We start from the raw sequence: 25,220 nt of genomic DNA, 5'->3' as shown, positions 1-25,220 counted from the left end.
TGTACAGATGAGAAAACTAGATTGTATGTGATGTGACTTTCCAAACTTTGGATTATTGCCAGGAACATATGGGCTTAAGGAAATTTGGAGAAATCGATGCTATTTCTGTAAAACATAGACACAAATACCAATTTGAGAAATGTTTAATGACACACTATTGTATGCAATGTGTCATGGATGCAAAGAAGTATAAGACATTGATCTCTGCCTTTAAAGAGTTCATATACTAATCAGGAGAAGAAGGGCAAAGTATGTAGGGAGAATGCGAACGCCTCCACTTCCCTAGGGAATATCTAACAAATGCTGTGTGAGAGCCACAGGCCAGGTGCCAGAGGGAGAAGGAGAGCACAGTTGTTGTGGGTTGGATGGAGGAAGGGATTTGGAACTGACTGTCAAGAATCCAGGCGGTTGACAATCCCTAAACAGGTACCATGTGGTGAAAATAGAAAGAGTTTGAGGAGCAAGCTGAGCATATGGTTTCTTTTCCAAACAAATGAGAGATGAAGCTAGAGAAATGAGTTAGTATAAATTACCTATAAATATACTGTAACATACATAGTATATACTACATACTGGGTCCCTATTGTATAGCAGACAGTATAATAATAAACACTTCTACAAAGGACAAGATGGAAACTTCACAGCTGTGAGTATTGTACTGTGAATGTGCACAGCTAGTAAGGAACCCAGAATTAAGCTCAGGACTTTGACTGTCCTGCATTGTGCTGAAATAGGATTGTGCAGGTAGTTTGGGGTAGATTTGGATTCCCCCGCTATAGGGTTGACCTAATAATGGGGAATGCAAGAATGTTTTACTGACAAGAACCACGAGTCAATTTTCTGGCACAGGCCTTGGTTCTTCCCAAAATAAATTTGGGGAGGTGTTTAAATTAGTGGTCCTTAGGCTATATCCCAACTCATTAGAAATGAAAGTGATCGTAGATATGTGATCCTTAGGCTATATCCCAACTCATTAGAAATGAAAGTGATCGTAGATATCCTCACTGCCCTGAGGATTGTTTGAGGAAAGGATGTCCATCTAGGTGTTAAAATGCCTATGTATTGGCAGAATCACTGAATCAGTGAAATTCAAGAAAAAGATTTGGAGTTCTTGAGGACCTCGGAAATGAGGTCGCTTCATGTTTAGTCACTGGCCTCCAGTGTCTTGATTCCATGGCCACTACATAGAAGCCAACTGGAGGAAGCTTCCATAGCTTTATCCGGAGGATATGGACCAGACCCAGGAATCTTGTTGCAAGCCATTATTGATGTACTAACGATTGCTTCCTCCAGGTAAGAGGGTCATTCTCAGGGACAGGGCTCTGTTACCTTGCTCATATCTCTGTTTGTCTCACGGTGAGTTCATCTACAGCCTCCTTGCAATTTCTGACTCTACAACCTTGTGACCCTTGGTAAGTTGCTAAAAAAAATCTCCCCTTGCCTTGGTTTCCCTCTCTGTAAAAGGCCACAATAGTCGTAGCTGCTAACACTTGGAATTATTGTGAAGACTTAAAACACAAAGAACAGGAATAACTTCTGTGTGTTAGCAGTTAGGTACGTACTGGGTTTCTCAGTGTGGCCAGTGTGATAAGCTGTAACAGGAAGAGCATGGAGTATGGCGCGGACCAAATCTAAGTCTTTGAGATTTTAAGACAGAGATTCGAAATACAGAGAACTCAAAGTGAGAGAAAAACACATGTGTTTTAGAGAAAACTATTAAAAAACAAAAGAAAGAAAGAAGAAGAAGGAAAAAAAAAAACAAGGTAGAAGTCACTGTGCAAATTTTGACTCCAGACATGACAAGATACACAATGGATTGGTATCTTTCAACCAGTTTCAGTGGTTCTTGCTTTACTTTTAGATGGATGATGACAGAATGGACCCCCTGCTCACGGACTTGTGGGAAAGGCACGCAGAGCAGACAAGTGGCATGTACCCAACAAATGAGCAACGGGACTCTGATCAGGGCCCGGGAGAGGGACTGTGCGGGACCTAAGCCTGCCTCTGCCCAGCGCTGCGAGGGCCAGGACTGCATGACCGTGTGGGAGGCAGGAGTGTGGTCTGAGGTGCGGCGCGTGCTGCCATCTCTTCCCTTGTCCTTGCTGTCCTCTGACTCTCAACTTGTGTGAGGGCGTGGGCTGTTGCATGCTGAATCTTTGTGCAGAGCAGTGCAATACCATCTCTTAATTTTTCTGATAATAAAAGTCATATACAGGGCACCCGGGTGGTTCAGTCAGTTAAGCGTCTGCCTGCGGCTCAGGTCATGATCTCAGGATCCTGGGTTTGAGTCCCACTAAGGACTATCGGGTCAATGGGGAGCTTGCTTCTCCCTCTCCCTCTGTGCTCTCTCTCTCACCCTCTCAAATAAATAAATAAAATCTTGTAAAAAATAAAGAATATACTCATTACATATAATTTTGCAAACAAAAAAACATTTATTCTTCATTCGGTCAGTATTTTAACATAAGAACAAATTTTATGTTCATTTTATTTTATTTTATTTTATTTATTTATTTTTTAATTTTTAAGCAGGCTCCCTGCCGAGCAGAGAGCTCGATGTGGGGCTCGATCCCAGGACCCTGAGATCATGACCCGAGCCAAAGGCAGCGGCCCAACCCACTGAGCCACCCAGGCGCCCCTATGTTCATTTTAGAATGCTGCTTTTTCATTTATGTATCATGAGTACACTCTTTAGTGGGCAGAAATGTTAATACGCATTTGATTCACTCTCTATCCCTGAGCATTTAAAAGGGAAAGGAGAAAGGATGTTAATATTTAACAATCATCTCCTGTAAGCAAGTACTCTGTTTTTATTTCTTATTTAGGATATCATTTATGTTTAGTCACCAATCCAAGAAGGTTAGTAGCTTCACCATTTTATAATACAGCCCAGAGACATTCACAGTTTACCCAAAACACTATCTGAGTGGGAGCTGGGAGGTTTGAACCCAGTGCTGGCCCACTCACTGCACCGCATACCCATTAACGTGTTGTGTGGCGAGCACAGGTGTGTTCCACACCCAACTGTATGTTTCTTTTCTGTTATCATGATGTATATCTGTGCATCATAATCAACACCAGTTATTACTTTGATTTTCTAGCTGCTCTGAAGCATTTTAGGTGAAGAGGTGGCCACATGCACGCACACACACACACACACACATCCTTACACACCCACACATGTGTGCAGACACATGCACGCACAAACACAGCAGAATCATTCATATGCTTAAATCTCAGACTATAAGATAGCATGTAAAATTGACAAGTGGAAAATGCTAGTTTACAATGAGTAGCCAGTCTTTTGAAAACAAGGATAAAGTAGCTTAGGTAATAAGGTTCGGGAAAATTCTTCAATTAACCTAAACTCTCCCTCCCTCCCGCCAAAGTACATTAGCAAGTAGTGTGACTTTCTGTTGGTTTCCTTTTCTGGGCTATACCTTGCTGTTTAACAGATCCTTTTTCATTGACAAAGTATACTTTTGACAACGAATATAGTATCTAACTTTACATCAGAATCAATCAGTTGGATCTGGAGAGAAGATTCACACTAGCAAAGGAACACACCCCACCTCCAGCCAAACTATAACATTTTTTGCAAACTTTTTAGGAGGAAATAGGCCAGAAATATTCTATACAGATTTTTGACAGCAGGTGGGAGCAATAGTATGCCTCAATGCAGTCTACCAATTAAAAAAATATCTCTCATTTTTTAATTTAAAATTTGACTTTATGAAACAGGGTTAGTTCCAAGTGCAAAAAAATAAAAATAAATATTAAAATGCCAAGTTACACATGCAGTCCACTTTAAAACTCAATATATTCATACACATGCACACAAATGAGACAATCACTCATTTCAGCAAAATTTATCATATTTAAAATATCGTTAGTTCCATGCTCAGGTTGTCAACAGAACACAGCTGTTGGAGTTCACATGGTTATTCATATTAGTATTCATAACTATATCATTGTTAAACATACAGCTGCAACTCTTGCTTTGGGCCTTTTTCAGATACAATTATTCAGGGAATTTTCAAGTTTTGCCTTATCTTTTATCCCTTCCCTTCTCTCTCCCTCTTCTCCCGCCCAATGTTATTTTTGGTCCCTGTGTCCAGATAGTCATGATGTGAACCTTTGTAAAACTGAGAAGCTTTACACATGTTCCATAAAAAGGAGCATAAATGAAAATGAGATGCTAAGTTGCTTCTAGAAAAAAAATAGGTGTAATATACATATGTGCTTTATATGTTATGTCACCATTGTAAGTCAGGCATCAATTATTTATAAAATGAACTAAACTATTTTTTAACTGAATTATATTTGCAATGCATATAGTCATTTAGAACGATGATTTCTAGGGGTATATAATTATACGATAAAATACTTTCCTTTTGCTAAGATTCTCTCTCTTTTCACTTTAATAAGTGTCTGTGAGAAATGACCCTCTAAAAAAGTTTTTTCATTTCCACAGACATTTCTTAGGGCTAAAACAGACTAAACCTTAGCAAAAATACATTTTTGAATTTTCTTTCATAACTATATGTACATATCTGATGCCAGTTAAGTTTAGCATTTTACATTTTGATCACTGTGTATTATTTGTTCCTCATTAACAATCATAAGTTATATTGCTCTGTATAGTAATGGTCCTGTGTTCCTGAAACTCATTACCTCCAGCACTGTGCCCTAAGCTTCATCTGGATCCTGGTCCTGGGTGTAGCCAGGCGTTTTCCTCCTCTTTATTCTTTAACCTGGTCTTTATGTGAGTGTTAGGTTTATGAGAGATGATTAGAAATATTACTTAACATAATTTAACCATTGGTCTATATCTCTAATCACCAACCTCATCCAGACTCTCTGGTGTTATCTTCTAGTGTTCGGTCAAGTGTGGCAAAGGTGTACGTCATCGGACTGTGAGGTGTACTAACCCTAGAAAGAAATGCGTCCTCTCCACCAGACCTAGGGAGGCTGAGGATTGTGAGGATTACTCGAAATGCTATGTGTGGCGAATGGGCGACTGGTCTAAGGTGAGACTAATTCTGTACATTCACAATATTAGGGGATCTATACAAAGGTATAGCTCATGAGAGATGGAGTTTACATTCCCAGGTTCACATCCTATCTGTCTTTGATCTTGAGCTCTATAAAACCATTTTACAGATCAAGTAAGATAAAAAGTATAAAGCACTGAAGACTGACACAAAGGAAGCCCTCAAAAAATACTATCTATTGTTATTTTGTTGTAAATTTTATTGATACCATTCTTTGTCAGAATATTTTTGTGTAAAGCTTATCTAATAAACAGAATACTATCAGATAAATACATTGAAAATATAACTAAGGGAGGTTGTGACAGCATCAAACAGAGGCAGTTTCTACCTTAATATGTAAAAGGCATTCTTTTTCCCACCAATTTTGTGGTTGTGTATAGGAGAAATGGAAAGGAACAGCATTCTTGGAGTCCTTTCTTAAATCAAGTAGACACAATTCATATGGCAGGGAAACTAAGTTTAATTTTGTGATGATAGTAATATTTAAATTTATGAATAAAGTAGAGCCTCATATATAAATGAACCATAGAAAACAGCTCATCTATTCATTCTACATAAAGTATTAATAAATCTTATGTTTTAAAATAAAATTCTGATCATTTTGGGGTGAAAACAGCTCCCAGATATGCATCTTCAAAAATGTAAGTATTAATTAAATAATCCCCTGTGCCTTGCTGCATCCAGCTGTGATATTATATACCTATTACTATGGAATCATAAAATTCTAAGGCTTAGAAGAGACATAATAAATCCTCTCTTCCTTCCCTTTATTTGATATATGAAGAAACAAGTGGTAGTCGCTGAGGCATGCTAAGGAGTGTGGTGGCTTTTCATAAAGAATCCTAAAGGCCATTCTGGAAGAAATCTTCCCAATGTGTAACACACTGTGGTTAAGCAGTTTGTGTAATGTTGCCCCAAAAGAAGTTCCTGACACTGAATATCTATTTTCTCGTGATTACTGGTGCCTTTCCTCTCTAAAAATGTTTGCATATCAGCATCACATGTTCTTGTAACCTGTATTCTCCTTTCAAAGACCTACAACATTTAAAGTTCTCATTGGGACTCTTTAAAAGGTGCATTTGTAAAAAATGTAAATCAATCCCTCCCTAAAGAATTAGGAAATACCCAGCCCAGTCCATGCAGCTCTGAACTGGTGAACCTCAGAAGGGAAACCTCACACTTAAAAGGAAACAACTTTTAGGGGATAGAGAATTCCAAATTAACCACAAACTATTTTATTTTCAGGGTTAACGTTTTCCTAATTCTAAAAGAGGGAAATGCAGTGGGAGGATAGGGGCAAGACCGTGGCTTGGAAGTCAAGACAGGAAGGGCATAGTTTGGACAGATGGACCAATTGGTCAAGCTACTGAATATATTTGTATCTTTGTTTCCCTATGAATGAAGTAAGGAAAATAGATAACACTATTGTTTTCAAGTTATGTGTATATTAACTCTTTCTTCAGCACTGAAGGTATAAAACAGGGCAAGGGAATGAAAGTCCTAGTTGGAGGGATGTGGGAGAAGACCACCCACTGCTTTCTTCTCACTGTAGTCACTCCACATTTATTTATTTTGGCTAGTGAAATTGAGGTGTTTTCCTGAAGTATAACAGTTATTTTTCTAAGAAAAAGTTTAAAAACCTCTAGAATAGATAAGCTGTACTTTTCCAACTTTATTAATTAATAGGGATAGTGAGGGGTAGCTGGATGGCTCAGACGGTTGGGCGTCTGACTTTTGGTTTTGGCTCAGGTCAAGATCTCAGGGTGGTGGGGTCTTAAAAAAAAAAAAAGGAAATATTTTAACTCATAAGTGTTAACCTCTAGTTACCTATAAAAAAGAAAAATTGTAATTGCGAAGAAGAGAAGATCTAGTTTTTGTTATAATTTATGACACAGAACCATAAGCTCCTTTGTTGCTGCATATGGAAATATGGCTAGCAAATCCTATTTGCATCACATGTTCTATTGCTATTGACTAATAAATGTGCCTATTCTGTGGCCACTGGTTAAATCTTAAGCAAAGTCAAAATTGACTGGGGAGATCATAAAAAACATAACTTTTTGCTTTTTGTGCTAAGCCTGAAAAAAAATGTTTTTTTCCAATTTACCAGAGTAATATATGTGTCCCTTTTTAAGTGTACTTAGATTGAATTACTTTAAGTTGGTTTTGTTGAGTTACTATATTGCTACCCAGCTTGAACATTGATAGCCTTTGTGGGTAAGGAAAGGAGTATACAGGTCTAATAACTATTCATCTTTGTTCTATGGCTTTTTACCTTTGTCTCTTGGCCTGTTTGTTTTTGTTTGCTTATGAGATTCAGTTTGTTGCATTTTTTTTTCTTTATATGGATATAAGCCTTCTCTTTTCCTTAAAACTGTTTCCTTGTTCTTTTTTTTTTTTTATTCAAGATTTTATTTATTGGACAGACAGAGATCACAAGTAGGCAGAGAGGCAGGCAGAGAAAGGAAGGGAAGCAGGCTCCCCGCTGAGCAGAGAACCCGATTTGGGGCACGATCCCAGGACCCGGAGATCACAACCTGAGCTGAAGGCAGAGGCTTTAACCCACTGAGCCACCCAGGTGCCCCTTCCTTGTTCTTTTTTATGACTGAGGTCTCAGCATAACAGATTTAAACAGCATGCAGAAGTTAAAGCAAGAGGCTCCATGTGAACTTTATTGATTTCTCCCCTTCTTTTTCACTCCCAACATATTACTTTCATGTTAAAATAAAAACCATCCCAAAATAATTGTAGAGAAAAGGAATAATGCTGCGATTATTAAATTTCATTGATTAAAGTATTCACGGACAGAGGGAGCACATAGATTTCTTATTCTTATCAGCTGTGTCCCTGGAACAGGAATAGCAACAAGATGTGTGCAGTTGTGGGTGGATTTCTGTGTTCCTCAGAGTTCAATAAATCTGTCAGTTTCACTCAAAATCTACTAGTATTTTTTAAACTATTGATAAACAGAAGTAGACTTAAAATTAAGCCTTGGATGGGCTTTAATCGGGGATATTCAGTGAGATATCCACAAAAATCTAGCTATAAAACCCTGTTCCTCCCTCCGTAATATGGGTGTATCATTGGAGAATCAGTTAAAACACAAATAAATCTTCAGCTTGTCCCACTGTCTAAAAGTTGCTAATCTCTGTTGAGCCAATGGTCTATTGGCTAAAAGGAGGCTTTCTAAGGAAACAGTTTGTTTATGCCTCAAACTGTTCACTGCATTGTATCAGCCTATGTGATTTCTGACATCTATGTTTTGGTAGCTTTGTGTAAACAGTGGAGAAATTGCTCTCAGCTTGAGAGAGAAAAATATAAATCAAACTTGTCAAAGCATTTGGCTGATATGATTGAATATGGCAGAAATATATTAGCTTAAAAAGAATGATGAACACATACTATCTGTAGATATCTTCTATCTAGAGAAAATTCATGATTTAGAGAGATCGAAGTAGTGTCTCTGTGTCTATGTGTATGTATGTATATGTAATGTTGATATATTATATGTGCATATACATGTATAATTATAAGTGAAGATACAAGAATATGTTTTTAACATCCTTTGGATTGGAAAATGCAAGAAGATTTTTTTAAATCCAAAAGGCTTAATTAACTGTTTTCTTAATAAACCCTTGAAAAATTGCTAGGCTTATAAAATAATACTATCAATGCTCTCTTCCTGCATGCTAGGGTATCTGTAATTTCATTTTATAAATCATACCTGAAAACATTTCAATAAATAAATATGACTTAATTTAAAAATTACTCTTAATGTTCTTTATAGGGTATAGAGCATGGAATATGCCAAAATTCATTTGGGGGACAATGAGTGTCAATAGGTGGTTGAGGGGAGAATATTTTCCACATACAAAATATAAAGAAATTTGATAAGAATGTTATAAAATTCAGTAGTCTTATCATTTAGTGTTTTTTGTTTAAATGTAGTGAAATGTATATTTACCAAATACCAGAGGATATCTAGAGATAGATATAACCAGATCATCAGGACTACCAGAGTAAGACATCTTTAAAATGCAAGAAACATATGCAAATAATTTAGAAAGGCATCATGTGGGATCTTTGGATGAAGAATGTAACAAAAGGGAAAGTTATTCTAACAGATCCCTGGTTTTGCTTAAAGTTATCTGGGGCATCCATAGAGCCCAGGAGCACAACCAGCATCAGTCTTTATGCCAGAGAACTGTTCTTCAGGGACCCTAGCCTCTTTCCTACATCTGTAAAATGTGCCAAAACAACTCTAGGTCTTTCTCAATATCACAGTGCTCTAACTGTGCAAGTAGAAGTAATAACCCAGTGTCAGTGAGGCAATGGTTCAAATGGTGCATAGTCCAAAGAAGAGTATTTCAAACTGCTTAAAATGAAGGATCTACTTTAGAGACAAAACAAAAATTGTCTGGATTAGAAAAATATAAATCTGTAACTTTATATGCAATATATAAAATGTGTACAAGTCCATATTGGATAATAAATAAAACTAAGAAACTTGTTTAGATACACACACACACACACACACACACACACACACACACACACATGACTTCAGAGATCAGAAAGGCAACAAGAGATGAGCACTGAGGAGTACTATGGGGCAACCAGAAAGCTCCATCTAGAGGGAGCAAATTCTTCTTCTTTCTGCCCAGGTGCCTCCACATATCTGGTTCCCCATACTACTAAGATTGGATATTATCACACTTTTTTAAAACCAATTTAATAGGTGAGAAAAATGATACCTCATTTTGAAATGCACACATTCTTTGACTCAACGAGTCCATTGCCAAAGATTTTCCTTACAGACATTTTCACCTAATTTGCTAACTCTATTTTTGAAGATGTTCATTGCAGCCTTCTTTGGCACAACAAAAATTTGATAAGACCCATATGTCCTTTAAGTAGTTGTATAAATCAAAATACCATATTCAAACAGTGAAATACTGTAGTTTTTTAAAAATGCATTTATCTATAAATGAAGAAGTTTCTCTAAGACTTATTATTAAATGAGCAAATATTATATGGAATAGTTATATATAGTAGGAACTGAAGTTGTTTACATATTATTTTTATACATATTAAAAATCTGGGAGTGCCTGAGTAGCTAAGTCAGTTAAGCAACCAACTTTCAGTTTCAACTCAGATCATAATCTCGGGGTCCTGGGATTGAGCCCTACATTGGGTTCCGTGATTGGCATGGAATCTACTTGTCCTGCTTCCCCATTTCTCTCTGCCTGCCTCTCCGCCCTCTTCTGATCTCTGTCAAATAAATAAATAAAATCTTAAAAAAAAAAAAAAAACTCAAACATGGGCATCTAGAAGATCAGAGAAGAGAGATATAAATTTTAGAATCATCCACATTTAGATGGTGTTTAAATTTTTCAAGTCCATTTTTTTAAAAGATTTTATTTATTTATTTGGCAGAGAGAAAGATCACAAGTAGGCAGAGAGGCAGGTAGAGAGAGAGGAGGAAGCAGGCTCCCCACGGAGCAGAGAGCCCGATGTGGGACTCGATCCCAGGACACTGGGATCATGATCTGAGCTGAAAACAGAGGCTTTAACCCACTGAGCCATCCAGGCGCTCAATTTTTCAAGTCTAAGTGTGCCCAAGGAGGGAGCGTAGCTAGAAAAGGGAGTGTAGCTGGAGGGAGTGGGGGCAGAGGTGGGTTGTGTCTTTATTCTCAACCCGAACTTCAGTTGCCCTCAGCCTCTGCCGTCATCATGCCAAGAATTCCTCAAATTTTGTATATTTAAAACAAAATTCCTCATCTTATTTCCTCCAACCATACCCCACTCCCAATTTCCTTTTTCTTGAAAAATGTCAATATCATCTTCCCAGCTCCCGGGTCTGGAAACTATTCTTGGCTCTTCTTCTTCATGTAAGTAGGGATTTATTTCCATTGTTTTTTGCTTCCAGTATAATAATGCCATCCTTTTTACTTTTTTTCCTTAGGATTAGAGTAACGGTTTCTTTTTTTTTTTTTTAATATTTTATTTATTTATTTGACAGAGAGAGATCACAAGTAGGCAGAGAGGCAGGCAGAGAGAGAGAGAGGAGGAAGCAGTCTTCCTGCTGAGCAGAGTGCCCGAAGTGGGACTCGATCCCAGGACCCTGAGATCATGACCTGAGCCGAAGGCAGCGGCTTAACCCACTGAGCCACCCAGGTGCCCTAGAGTAACGATTTCTAATGTGCTTCCTTCCCCATGTCCTCCTATTTCAGACCTGTCCTCTCATAGGGATGACTTCATCACTCTATCCTATAGCTTAAGTACTTCCAGAGAATTGCCTTTGGATACTCACACTGGCATTCACAGCTTTCCGTATTCTGGTCCTAACTTACCTATTGAGAAGTGTCTTATTATTCTCATTAATTAGATATCTCTACTAAGCTGAGGCCTGAGCAGTTTGTACTTGTACATTCTCTGTGTCTTTGTTGATATCTCTTTGTCTAGAATGTGTTTCCTCCAAGTGCTTGAGTACTTCAAGGACCATCTGAAGTGTCTGATCTTTCAAAGGCTTCCACAGTAAATAACAGAATTTCTTTGGACTTAATGACTATGTTACTTTTTCCTCCAGTAATTATTAACTGCCTTATATTGTTGCTGTCTGATTAAGAATATCTTGGGGCACCTGCACAGTTCAATTGATTACATGTCCAACTCTTAATTTCAGCACAGTTCATGATTTCATGGTCCTGGGATCTAGCCCCACGTTGGGCTCCGCACTCAACACAGAGTCTGCTTAAGATTATCTCTCCCCCAGGGGCACCAGGGGTGGCTCAGTGGGTTAAGCCTCTGCCTTCAGCTCGGGTTGTGATCCCAGGATGCTGGGATCGAGCCCCGCATCGGGCTCTCTGCCCTCAGGGAGCCTCCTTCCTCCTCTCTCTGCCTGCCTCTCTGCCTACCTGTGATCTCTGTCAAATAAATGAATAAAATCTTTAAAAAAAAAAAAAAAGATTCTCTCTCCCCCTGCTTGCTCTCTCTCTCTCTCTCTCTCAAATAAGTAAATAAATTTAAAAACTAATAATAAGGAATATTTTAATGCTTTTTACCCTTCTCACAAATCTTTCTGAGTGACCAGAACATTGCATTACATTTACAGATGTTTATTGAATAAATGATCACTAAGCTTTTGCATCAAGTAAGCAAAAAGTGTAGGATATATCTAAACATTGCATTTCTTTTCTTCTGATCCATTTTATTTTCTGACTCTAATTCTGTAAGAACTCCAACATTGCATATATTTTACTACAAAAGAATTAGTAACGAGCTTATTTTTCTTTAGGAAAATTAATCAGTATAATTTTATGTAAATGTATGACTCCTTTGACCTTTTTCTGTATGGTAAATCAAACTACTTAAAAATGTGATGTATTTTTTAAAAGATAAATCAACCCTTATTTGAATAACAGTCAAAAAAGGGCTTAACATTGAGCTTTCAGGTAGCTGGTGGACTTCTGCATTCTCTTGAACCCATTTGGCTGAAATAGCTGTCCTCAGGTTAGATGACAGTTATCGAACCTGGAAAGAAAACAGTGGATGGGAGCAAAGCACACTTAAGAATCTTCACTATGACCTGGCAAATACTTGGTCTATTTCAGGTTGGCATAATTTAAAGGTAACTACGTAGTGCTCTCTGTGCTATTTCAAACCAAGACTTTAGTAAAACAAACAAAACAAAACCTACACATTTCTCTCACATGGCCATGGAGGGATCTGATTCATTTTGGACACAGGATTGTTGGACTAGACCTGAAAATTATTTTATTTGAAAAGGAAATTCAATCACTGTCCTTCCAAGCAGTTCTCTCTGGTGGGAAGATGTTTCACAGGAATGAGAAAGATAAAATAGAAACGTCTCGATAGTCTTTTTTCACCTCTCCAACACCGTGTGATTCATAGGCTAGGAGAATTGCAAATGTGTTCAAGACTTTGTATTTATTAATTACTTCTTAATGCAAAACATCTTTTTTTTTCCTTCTATTATTGTGGTGATCAATGTGTACTTTGATATAAAAAATTATTTGGGGGGCTAATTTGATGGCCCTTTCATAACATACTCACTTCTCTGCTAATCATTCATAAGCATTCTGCTTGATTCTGCCACACACATTTCCTTGATTTTCTCTAATGATATGCAGACATTTTCATTAAAGAGAAAAGAATAGTTTGAACTGTAGAACCAAATGATGAATTAATTAAACACACATGCAAAAAAATCCTCAAACATCTGACCTCTAGGAATAGATTCAAGTCCAAATACCCATGTGTTAAATAAGGCAGATGAACTACTTTAAAAAGACGCTGAAACACTGACCAAAATAAATAGCAAATCTCAGAAAACAAACCTAACTTTTGTTCCTTAGAATGCTTGTTTCACACTCACTTTATTAAAAAGTTGAAAGATGGAACTGCCAAACATATACATAAATGAATAGGAATGCTGCGCTAATAATTTCCAGTAGAAGTCATCATTTACTTTCCTTATGAGGTCCACTCTCCACTGCGAATGCTACTTCACTCTTGTTAAACCACTCTGGAATAATCCACTTATTCCCAAAGACAAATTATCCAAGTCGATGCTGTTAACTTTGTTATAGATAGGCACTGATCATTAGAGATTATATCAGGTTCTGTAAGATTATCTATTATATTGGTTTCGAAATATTTTTTGAACTCTGTTTGCCAGTGACAATTTTCTCTTAATTTAGGAATTCCTATTTCTTACAAAGGCCAGCTGGAAATGAGTAAAGCATTACAGAGCCTTCCTTAGCTGTTGGCCTAGAGAACACACATTCTCTCCAAAATATATATCTTTGGCACAGTCTAGAAGGAAGGAATCTCGGGTAATCTCTATGCTGGCCAAGTGTGAGAATTACTATTTTTAACCCCTGAATATACTGAAATTTGTTTGTTTTTCTAAGGAACTCAAAAGCAAACCAGTGTTAGTTATGTTTGTTAGCCAACAAAACTGCAAATAAATATCTTACAGTAGTATTTTTACTGTTGGGTTTTCTGCCTCTTCGGTGTGATGTTTCAGAAGACATTTGACAGCACTTTGCAGCTTGAAGAACTTTACAGTTTAACGTGCACAAATTAGTGGTTCTATAAACTCACTGGCAAACTAGTTGATTATTTAACTGGAGTCTACAAATTTATTTGTATCACACTGTCCCAGTTTGTTGCCAAATCCAAGTTAATGAAATATTCGGGATAACAACTTCTCACCAAAACAGTGTCATTGTGACTATTCTGACGTCCCGAAAGGAGAGGTAGGAAACTATCATTTAACTAATAATTTTAAAGTTTGGCACTTTACTACAGAATCCCCATACCTAAGACTAGATGTGCAAGTGGTTTTTAGCTCCATGTTCAGAATCACGTATGCAGAATAGATCTACTTGATCTCGGAAACTGTCAAGCACAGAAGCACTATAAGAATCAGGGATCAGCGCAAAGAATGAAAGTCTCCTCTCTACATAGGTGAGTAGTTAAGAGTCATTTACAGATATGCCATTGATAAAGAGTTCTTAAGTAAAATGAGTTTTCTAGAAGTACACAGGTCACTTGGACAAGAAGAAAACGATGTTCTTCAATGAATTTAACAGATACATGACACATGGTAGATTTTTTACCATGAGCCATTATGGAAATTCCTGCATGACTCATGAATGTTCAGTTGACAGAAAGATAATTCTATTACCTTGCAAAAATAGATTCAAGTAGTGTGATGGCCAAGAACCTACGAACCTTGAAAATCATTCTCCTCTGTCATTTTGATACTTTATAAATTGTTATATGGCTATTTCTTGGTACCTGTGTAGCTCTTATTCTTTGAATTAAGCATGTTTTTCTAATGTAAGTGTATTTCAAAGCACGTTTGTTGTCATTTACTACTATTTAGTAAATTTATGTCACTCAGCATAATGGTATTCATAGAAACTTTGGGGAACAATACATGTAGATTATATTGAAAAGATGCAGATTCTTGATAAACATATTCAAATCCATCATAAAAGGACTATTTCTATATAAAATAATGAAACTTTAGCAGCAGAGGACGCTCATACCTTCTATGTAGTATTTGATGCATCAAAAACTTATTTATACACATTGTATTAATTAAGATCTAATTATCTGCAATCTTTTGAGATTAGACTGAAAACAAATAATTTCATCAGGCATCAATAAAATGTCTCCAGATGCACAGCCTTTTCTAGAACATCTTCTTTAAGGTGTTTACATGTTTTTCAAAGTATTAAACTAAGACCTGAGCAACACTGTGTAATAATGCCATAAATAATATTATGTCAGGAGTGAAATGCCCATGGTAAGTTTCTCCTTGCAGTTCATACATTAGGCAATGCTTCAACCCTCATCCATCCTTTGTGATGGATTCCACACCTTGGCCTGCCCTTGAGAAGGACATCCCAGCCATTCAGAGTTCATTTCATCTCCTTCTATGAAAATGCCCCATAGTTATAAGTTTGTTAAGAAATTTTTTAGTGTGTTTGTTTTTCCTACATTTTTTCTATTTCCCCTTATTTGTTTGCATTTAGGCCAGTTCATAAGTTTGTGGAACCAAGCTGGCAAATCTGGTCCACTACAGGGCTATCATCTGAGTACATATAACTTTCCAGGACTTATATCTGTATCTAACACCAGGTCATCTTTGACCATTTCTATAAAAAATATATAAGCTAAGGAAACATCTACTATACACTTCCCCAACTGGTACATTGCTTCTTTCTCCAGATACTTTTTTTCAGTTAGTTCAAGTGAAATTTTCTTAGGTAGCATAAAGTTGTTTAGTTCTTATTACCTGGCATAAGAATGACAGAAACTAAAATTTCAGGTAACAGAAATGGTTGTAAGATTCTACCAGTGTGTATTCCGTTTTAAAAGAGGATAAAGCCTTCTTATTGATTTGCCAACATTTGTATTTGTGGTTCTCATTTGTTAAACGATTTTCCTAATGTAAAAATAGTCCAAACTGAGAATTATTGAGAAAGTTTCCCTAGTCATGCTTAGTGTTTGATATTCTGTTGACATAATTTAAGACAATATTAGAGGTTGTCACTAATCTCCCAGGGCCAGGAAAGATTCATTCCAATAAAAGAGAAATCAATGGGGATATTATCTAAAGATTTGGCCCATGTGTTCCCAAGTGCGGGGAAGGTCATAACTTTCTCAGATAATCTAAAATGATGAATATCACTAAGTCAGTAAAACAAATTTCACTTTCAGGGGCTCATTTTTTTGGTGGGAAAGAGGGATTACCAACAGCAGTTCTCCGTGTACCTTGTTATCTTGGTCAAAATTAACTCCAAAATCATGTGAGCAATTTTCTAAACTGTTCAAGTTTGTTCTAAAGATTGCGGTTTCCTTTTTACTCTGGTAAATCTGGGACATCAAGATTGCATTTCCTGTTTAGAATTAAAGGCTTCTAGTTCATGGGATTGATTCATGAGGTGCTTTGCTTCAAAGGTCCTTCTGGGTAAGATTAACTGTTGAGTTTTTTGTCAGACAATACAAGTCTCTCTATTTAAAATACTCCAGTCAGGGAACTTTCCTTGTAAAAGAAATATCAATGGCAAGTTATCAGGCACACCCTGTGTTTCTTTATCAGTTCTGGCAAATTGATGTTGACATTTTAGCATTTTGGCCTTTATTAGAAGTCTAGAGTGCTGCTTTGTTTCAAATAAATTTTAAATTTACTGGGTACTTTTGTGAAGAGCAAGATTTAAAATGTATTAGATAAAAAGACTGAAGGAGGGAGGGAAGGAAGGTAGGAAAGAAGACAAAAAGGGAAGAAGGAGAGAGAAAGAAAAAGCCATTGAAATTAATCTGAGATGCATAGAAACACAATGGAAATAATATCATATTTGGACTCAAAAGACTTGAATTTGATGTTTGTCTCCCTTTTTTTGTGGAGCAAGTCCATTACATCTTCCATGAGTCCTTCTCTGATCATCCCAGATGAACTACAAAGCCTTAGACCCAAGACTTTCCCAAGCTCTCCTTCCCAGCCTTAGTATTTCTATGGCACTTGTCAATATCTAATGTACAGTGACATTTAATTCTTTAATTTTCTGCTCTCTCTTGTTAGAATGTAAACTCCTTGGGGGCATGTGTTTTTCTCTATTTGATGTACTGTCATATCCCAATATCCAGAACAGTGTCTAGCACATTGTGGACTTGCAGTAAATATTGAATGAATGAATGAATGAAATAATCTCTATGAACCTCGCTCTTTTCATTTTCAAAGTTATGAGGATTATGATAAAGTTTAACCAAGGTATTCTGTGTAAAAGCATATTAGATAATGCTAAATGTAATACCTATTTCCTGTGTCCATTCATTTGTATTGATCATCTATTACATAGATCTACCAGTAAAATATCTGTAGATGAGATGGCTGTATGTGCCAGATTATCCATGACTGTCCAATGTATGCCTATGGTATAGGAATAATAATTTTAATCACTTCTTTCACAAGTGACCTGATTTGGGTGAAAAATTATATGCTCACTCTACCTCAAGATAAATCATGCAAGTGAATTGTCTTTAAGGCAAAAAAGTTTATCTCCTATCTTATAACCTAGGTTACAGCAAAACAAAACAAAAAAAACCCCTTCTAATTGTTTAATTGTACAATACGAGGATTAGATGTCCATATGGCAGGATAAAGACAAGGAAAGATTTCTGGCTATGAACATAAGAGGAGTATTAGTGATGTTCTACTATCAAGTACTGCTTAAGCACCTGATCTCTGAATTTAGTATATGTGATTTCTAATTCCAGTTCCACTACTTCTTAACTGTAAAGCTTTGGGCAATTTATTTCACTTAGTTGAGCCTCTATCTTATCTGTGTGAAAGGGGTAAAACTAGTATTCATGGGCTGCATGTGAGATACCAAAATAATTATGGCCTAACACAGTGCCTGACATATAATAAATACTGCCTGACATGTAATAAATAATACTGCCCGACATATAATAAATAAATAGTAAGGGCTAACTAATGTTAGTATGCTATGAATTAAAACCTTCTGGAGGTAGTGGTATGAGTTTCCTTTGATCCTAAAGCAGAAAACTGTCATTCTATAGGCAACTCATTATTTAAAATACTAAACAGTTGGGAAAAATTAAAAATAAATAAGTTAATTAAATATTAAACATGGCTGAAAGTGGATGAAATTGCCCAACTTCTGCATTGTTTCATAATCTATTCCTGACCATCTGTTTTACATATTTTAGAGTTTTCTTAATAAAGTTTACTGGTGAAAGTACCAACTTCATCATATTAACAATTATTAATGTCTTTATTTTCTGCATGGGATCCTGAACATAATGGATGATCAATAAATACTTGAAAATTCCATAAATTATTAGATATTCTGAAACATTTAATCAAACCACCATCTTGACAGAAATTGTGCCATTTCACTGTGGGCTGGCACACTGAATAATTGGATGATGAAATTAAAAGCCTTTCCTGTTAAAAGCCTCACCAGTTAAAAATGATCAGACTAGGGGCACCTGGGTGGCTCAGTGGGTTAAAGCCTGTGCTTTTGGCTCAGGTCATGGTCCCAGGGATCTCTGGGATTGAGCCCCGCATCGGGCTCTCTGCTCAGCGGGAGGCCTACTTCTCTTCCTCTCTCTGCCTGCCTCTCTGCCTGCTTGTGATCTCTGTCTGTCAAATAAATAAATAAAATCTTTTAAAAAAATTATCAGAGTATAGTAACTTTTAATAATCAGTGATTGGGAATTTTTACTTTCATAGTAATTTAGACCCAAAAGTACAATTACAACCTACTGCAATGCCTTGCTTAACAAAAAGGAAATATAAGTCCCAGGTAAATTAGTTGCAAGAGACAATATTAGAACTCAGTCTGCTCATTTCAAGGCCAGAATTATTTTGTTTCTTTTTCTTTTAACCTCCTCCTTTTTTTTTTTTTTTTAATCATTTCATTAACTTATTCTTTTGAGAGAGAGAGAGAACACAAGCAAGGGAAAAAAGAAGCAGACTTCCCACTGAGGAGGGAACCCAATGCGGGAACCCTGGGATCATGACCTGAGCCGAAGGCAACACTTAACTGACTAAGCCACCCAGGCGTCCTTACCTGTCTTTAATCATAGTGACACGATTTAAGGAACTATCCAATTGCTTAGTATATTCTATAAAAAAGTAAGAGCTAGTTTAGAAGATGTCTTGTGATTTCAACTGTTTCATTTCAAATATCTATTCATTTTTCACCTATATGCAAGGAAATTTTTACCAAAAAAGTATTTTATAAAGATTATTACTAGTAAGAGCCTGATTTTTTATTGCTGAAGTATGCTAATGAAAATTAGATCCTAAGGCTATTAGACTATTTTTTATTTTTATTTTTTATAGTTTTTATTTAAAAGAAATGTTTCAGACTATTTAATTTTGTAATAAAGCTTATTCTGTTAGTTCCAAAGGCAGAAATGATTCTGTATTAGTTAAATGAATTATAGAACTTCCATTATTTCCTGGATACTATTTTCATTTCCGGTTTATTCCCAGATTGTTACAAAACCTAACTTACAGAAGGAATGCAATTAACATCTTTTTCTCTTAAATGTTTTCAAATGTTATGAAAGGCACTATTTAGCCATTATCTATTAAAATTATATATTTTGAGTCATCATGTGTCTATAGTTACTTATTTCTTACAACCTGAAAGACAGTGTGTTACTTTGATTTGTTCATGTCTTTTGGAGTTGATTTAATTCTCTACAACTATTTGGCTAAATATGGCTAAATCTTCACTATGTAGAAGATAATATGAATATGATCAGTAAATAAATCATTATTTTCAGAAACAAAGCCATATTTACTCTTTCACTTGTAATTTTGATTCCAGAAAATAGTTGTATTTTCACAGTCAAATAAGCATCCGTTTATCTGTATAACAAGTTAAAACTGGTGACACATTTGGACCCCAAAGACTGGTCTAATAAAAGACAATTATACATTGAGTATGTTCTTCTTTGCAAAATGTCTTACAAATGAAGACAGAGCCTACTTCACTAAAATATAAGTAATCTATTAGAAGGATATTTTATTAGAAAAATCCAGATTATGGGTACCTGGGTGGCTCAGTCGGTTAAGCATCTGCCTTCACCTCAGGTCATGATCCTGAGGTCCTGGGATCGAGGCCCAGGTCAGGCTCCCTGCTCCACGGGGAGTTGGCTTCTTCCCGACCCCTTGCCTGCCGCTCCCTCTGTGCTCTCTCTCGCTCTCAAATAAATAAATAAAATATTTTTAAAAAATGAATTTGTTGCAAACCAGGTATTAGAACTTTAAACACCGTCCACCTGAGTGCAACACTGGCATCATTCACTCTTTCCCTCAGAGTCATATTCTCCATCTTTCTTCTTCTTTCCTCCCCTCTGTCCTTCACGCCCCAGCACTGTGCCTGAGGTAAGCATCGACATTTCTAACCCACGTTCTGCATCAACTCTGGATGTTGTGACTCATGTTAAATTTTAAGGAAGGGGTGGAAAAGGTGGCTCACAATCTAGAACAAGGAAAGAGCAACAAGGAATTTTAACACATCTTGTATCTCTCCAGTGCTCAGTTACCTGTGGCAAAGGGATGCAGTCCCGTGTCATTCAGTGCATGCACAAGATCACCGGAAGACATGGAAATGAGTGTTTTTCTTCAGAAAAACCCGCAGCATACAGGCCATGTCACCTTCAGCCCTGCAATGAGAAGATTAATGTAAATACCATTACATCACCCAGGCTGGGTAAGCAGACCAAAAATGGGATGGTTTTGAGAAATAGGGAAATGCTCATGGCTTCTTCTCTTTTGCACATTTTTGTAAAGCTTTGTTCTTGGTCTGTATGAATTAGTTTGGTTCTGACTTAATGGGATATATTTAACTACAGTTTAGAGCAAATGGTCAGAGGGTGAAAAAATCCTAAAGACTAAACACTTAGGATTCCTGAAGCTGTCTACTCAGCCTGGCCCTGGAAATACGGATGCCACATTCTCAAGGTCATCTTAGAAAGGGTTGCAGGATGTAGATATATTTGGTGTTCAGACCAGTATCATGGCAGAACTATTGATGAAGGTATTATCTCTGGAAGGGTGAGGTTGGGGTATATATCTTAGATCTCTCAGTTGTTAATAGCCTTCCTTTTGATCCTGGGTACAAATTGTCCTTTGGAGAGTCATAGAGTAAAAAAGGTTTTCAAGGAGAGTGGGCACCTGGATCTAAACCACTGAAAAAGAGGTAACATTTTTTGAATCTTTAAGGACATAATATTATATACAAATAAATGCTGGTAACATATTGATTTACATAGTTTGTTATGTTATAAATAGTTTCATATATACTCTCAATTCATGTTGTTTAATCAAATCTATCATCAAGAAGTAGATCATGCATTTTAAGTAAATATAACTTGCACTTGCCTAAAAATTTTTCATAAGTGAATTAGGCTTTATTTCTTTGGCAATTAGGGGCTTTTAACAGCACCACTGCCTGTCATTGGGTTAATTTATGTTTACTACCTTCACTTTTAATCTGTGTGTACAATCTACAGGGAAACAATTTAATCATACAGAACAATATTGCCAAAATTCAAAGAGTTTAATTGTCTTAGGTATTTTTTACACATAGGATTCAATCAAATGGAAAAGTCTGGTTCTTCATAGAAATACAAAAATTCTGTTTTTCAAGCCAAATAATTAACATTTCTAGGAAATAATCAGTTCAAATGGCATTAAGCATAGTTAAGACAAAAAGTTAAGCAATCCTAGAGCAGATGCCCTGAATCCATGTGTTCAAAACAACATAATCCCTTCCTCTAGCAATTAGCTTGAGTCCTTCTTAAAAATAATGGATTAAAAAATTTTAATTAAAATTGCATTTTCTCTATTTATTATTTCTTGAAGGTATATGCCCATACACACAAGCACAGTGGAAAACCTGAGGTTTTAAAAGTAAAATAATGAGTCATCTTAGAATGGTGGCAAAAGAAAGATTCCACATATTTTATTACTGTAAATTTCAGTCAGTTTTGATAATCAGCTCTGATTTTAAAGATCTGGGAAATCAAGATCCCCAGATAGTCCACCTAGATATGTCTGCTTTCTAAGAAATAAGGAATGTGGGATAAGTGTGAGCGTATTTGCTTTGCTTTCATCCATAACCGTACTTATTCATTTATATCCCATAAAAGTGGATATAGTAAGCAAAGTCATTTTTTCTTTTTAATCTTCTCAACTGAAAATCCACAAGAAACTTAAATGAAATCCATAAAATCGAACCTTAAAAGCCATGTGTATTTCAACTCACTGAATTTGGGAAATCTAGCTTTAATGAGCCTGAACGAGCTCCTAAGTGAGACCATTATTCATTCATTTTATTTCTTATTATAGGATGTGTGCATGTGTGTCTTTCAAGCTCCAGAAGATAGTATTAAATGAGTCGACAATAGTATTAAATGAGTCAACGTGAATGCTCCCAATCCTCCCACTTAAATGATTGCTACTTGTTTCTACTCCTGACACCTAGGCTATCTGCCTGTATTGAGTTCCCTCATTTCTGCTTCACAGCCGCGCTGACGTTCAAGTGCCTGGGAGATCAGTGGCCCGTGTACTGCCGAGTGATACGCGAGAAGAACCTGTGTCAGGACATGCGCTGGTATCAGCGCTGCTGTGAGACATGCAGGGACTTCTATGCCCAAAAGCTGCAGCAAAAGAGTTGACCTCGAACAGGCTGGCTGGCTCACAGCTCTTTGCAATTACATTATTTATAAACACACACACTAGCATGTTTTTCAGACCAAATATTATCAGATTACATATAATTTAATCAAATTAATTTATTTTTGTGCCTGCCAAACATCCAATATGGTGTTTGTTTTGGATATACAAACATTTCGATTTATACTATATGGCTTCATAAATTTATATGAATAATTTTATATGGATAAGTTAGATCCAGTTTCCAGAATCAAAATAAAAAGGGGGGAAAATAAGAAAAAAAACAAGATCATTAAGCTCTTTAAAAATTTTTTTTTTTTTTTTTCAGTTAGGGCTGTCTCTAAGGTGCTATTCTCTCCCTGCCAATACCGCTGAGTTATCCAGAATGTATACTAACTTAGTGTAATAGTTTAGTTTTATATGGAGAGAAGTCATTTTTGGGTTTTGGTGTCCTGATGCAGAATTAGCCCATTTTCTGTAAACTACAGGAAATGTGTAAACGTAACAAACCTCATAGTGTTGAACAGGTTTTTAGAGAATGTATTATGAATTTGGTTCAGATTTAGAGATATCCACAGGAAAAATTCTACTGTAATTATAACCTTATTTTAATAATGGAAAAGAAAAGTCAAAATAGAGACTTTGATCATGTTCATGAACATGTACTTGAACACAAGTATTGTAACAATGAAACACTGTAATGATTTACACTGAATCACCATTGCACTGTTGATATAGTGTAGAGAAACCATTATAGAAATGGTAACATCCTACAAAAATATGTATTATTTTAACATGTTGTCATTAGATTTTAGCTTTTTGAAATATTTTGAACAAAGAAAGCAGTGATCCACCCATTTCCTTGTATCTTTTTAGCAGATTTATTAAAGAGTAGAGTACTTAGCCTCACAAATCGTAAGGAGAAAATTTACCAAATATTTTTCAGCTTTTTCCCTAGAAACAAGAAAAAAAAAAAACACTTATAATACTGTGGTAGTTTCATTGTGTTTTTTTTCCTTTTGAAAACTAAAAAAGTTTTGCACTTCTGTGAAACGTTAAAAAACCAGCTTAAATGTTTTCTTGTGAGAAAATGTTGTACATGATTCACATGATTTCTAGATTTTTTTTTCAATAAAATATGTGAAGCTTCCTATTGGGAGGCATTCTTCATAGGTCTCTTCCATCTCTGCACATCTTGGCACCATCTACTCTTGCTTGGGACCATCTTCTAAGGAATGTTTATATAACGAGCAGGGAAGATCGAGATGGTGGAGCAAAGGGCAGACGTGCTGACTTATTATAAATATGTTTCTGTCCCTAAAATGAGGGTCCCTCTCCTGTGATACAAGCCACTGCATGTGCAGATATTATGTGACTCTCTTCGTGTCCCTCTGGGGCAATTAGGGGTCAGGAAACCGGTGCCAGAAAATGCTGACTCTCTGCTACTGCTCTTGTGGTGAGTAATAAAGTCCTTTGCCTCTAACCCAGGGAGGGGTCTTCTGTCTTTTGCTCTGAAATTGTGCAGGCTCACATGATAGAGTGTAAGTAGAGTAAAACCTCTACATCTGTGCATTTGTGAGGCTTCTCTCATTCGTGTGTTTCACCTTCATTTAAAGCAGAGGGGGGTATTTGGTTTCTAGATGGCCCTGCACTTATGTATATCCTGCGTTTAATTGCTTAGATATAAAATTAACCAATATTCACACATCTTAAGTAAGAGAGTTGGGGCATGAGAGAGGTAAAAATTAGTAGGAGGAGACATTCTCAGTTATGTCCCTTGATTCCTAAATCCATGAATCTAGGTAGAAATAGCAAATCTGTATTGGCAGATGAATCAGACCATACACAATATTGTTGGTATATTTTCACCCAACTTGTTCTAGAACTGAATATTAAAGAAAAAATTAAAAAGTCATTGCACCTTTCTGTGAGACCATCTGCTAGAGGATGATGGGAGAACACGGTAGTACCAGAGATTTACGTTGAATGTGAGACCTGTGCTACTTTTTATTTATGGTAACATGGGTTCCCTAAACAGAAACAAATATCTGGAATACCAGTAGAAAATGAGGTATTTGGCAAATTAGTGGATGGTATTGTAAATACCCAGTAGTGCAATTGCAGGGTCATAGGATAGCCCTATTTTTAATTTCTTAAGGAATCTCCACACTGTTTTCCAAACTGGCTGCACCAACTTGCATTCCCACCAACAGTGTAAGAGGGTTCCCCTTTCTCCACATCTTTTCCAACACTTGTTGTTTACTGTCTTGTTGATTTTGGCCATTCTAACTGGTGTGAGGTGGTATCTCAATGTGATTTTGTTGTTTTGGGGTTTTTTTTTTTTAAAGATTTTATTTATTTATTTGACAGAGACCACAAGCAGGCTTAGAGGCAGGCAGAGAGAG

The 25,220-nt window shown here is 36.4% G+C and overlaps 1 protein-coding gene across 2 annotated transcripts in view; it reads left to right on the top strand.

The window, feature by feature from the left end:
- Positions 1 to 24,645, top strand: part of ADAMTS19 (ADAM metallopeptidase with thrombospondin type 1 motif 19) — a 252,739-nt gene extending 228,094 nt beyond the window's left edge. For both annotated transcript variants that reach the window (XM_032336832.1, XM_032336831.1), the window contains 4 exons: positions 1,862 to 2,066; positions 4,878 to 5,030; positions 20,671 to 20,848; positions 22,666 to 24,645. In XM_032336832.1, coding sequence (XP_032192723.1) covers positions 1,862 to 2,066; positions 4,878 to 5,030; positions 20,671 to 20,848; positions 22,666 to 22,817 — 688 coding nt within the window. In that variant the 3' untranslated portion in view covers positions 22,818 to 24,645. The remainder of the gene's footprint in view (positions 1 to 1,861; positions 2,067 to 4,877; positions 5,031 to 20,670; positions 20,849 to 22,665) is intronic.
- The last annotated feature ends 575 nt before the right edge of the window (positions 24,646 to 25,220 follow it).

Source organism: Mustela erminea, chromosome 3, assembly GCF_009829155.1.
Source record: "Mustela erminea isolate mMusErm1 chromosome 3, mMusErm1.Pri, whole genome shotgun sequence".
NCBI lineage: Eukaryota > Metazoa > Chordata > Mammalia > Carnivora > Mustelidae > Mustela > Mustela erminea.
The sequence above is the reverse complement of the archived record's forward strand: the minus strand, read 5'-3'. Positions and strand labels throughout refer to the sequence as shown.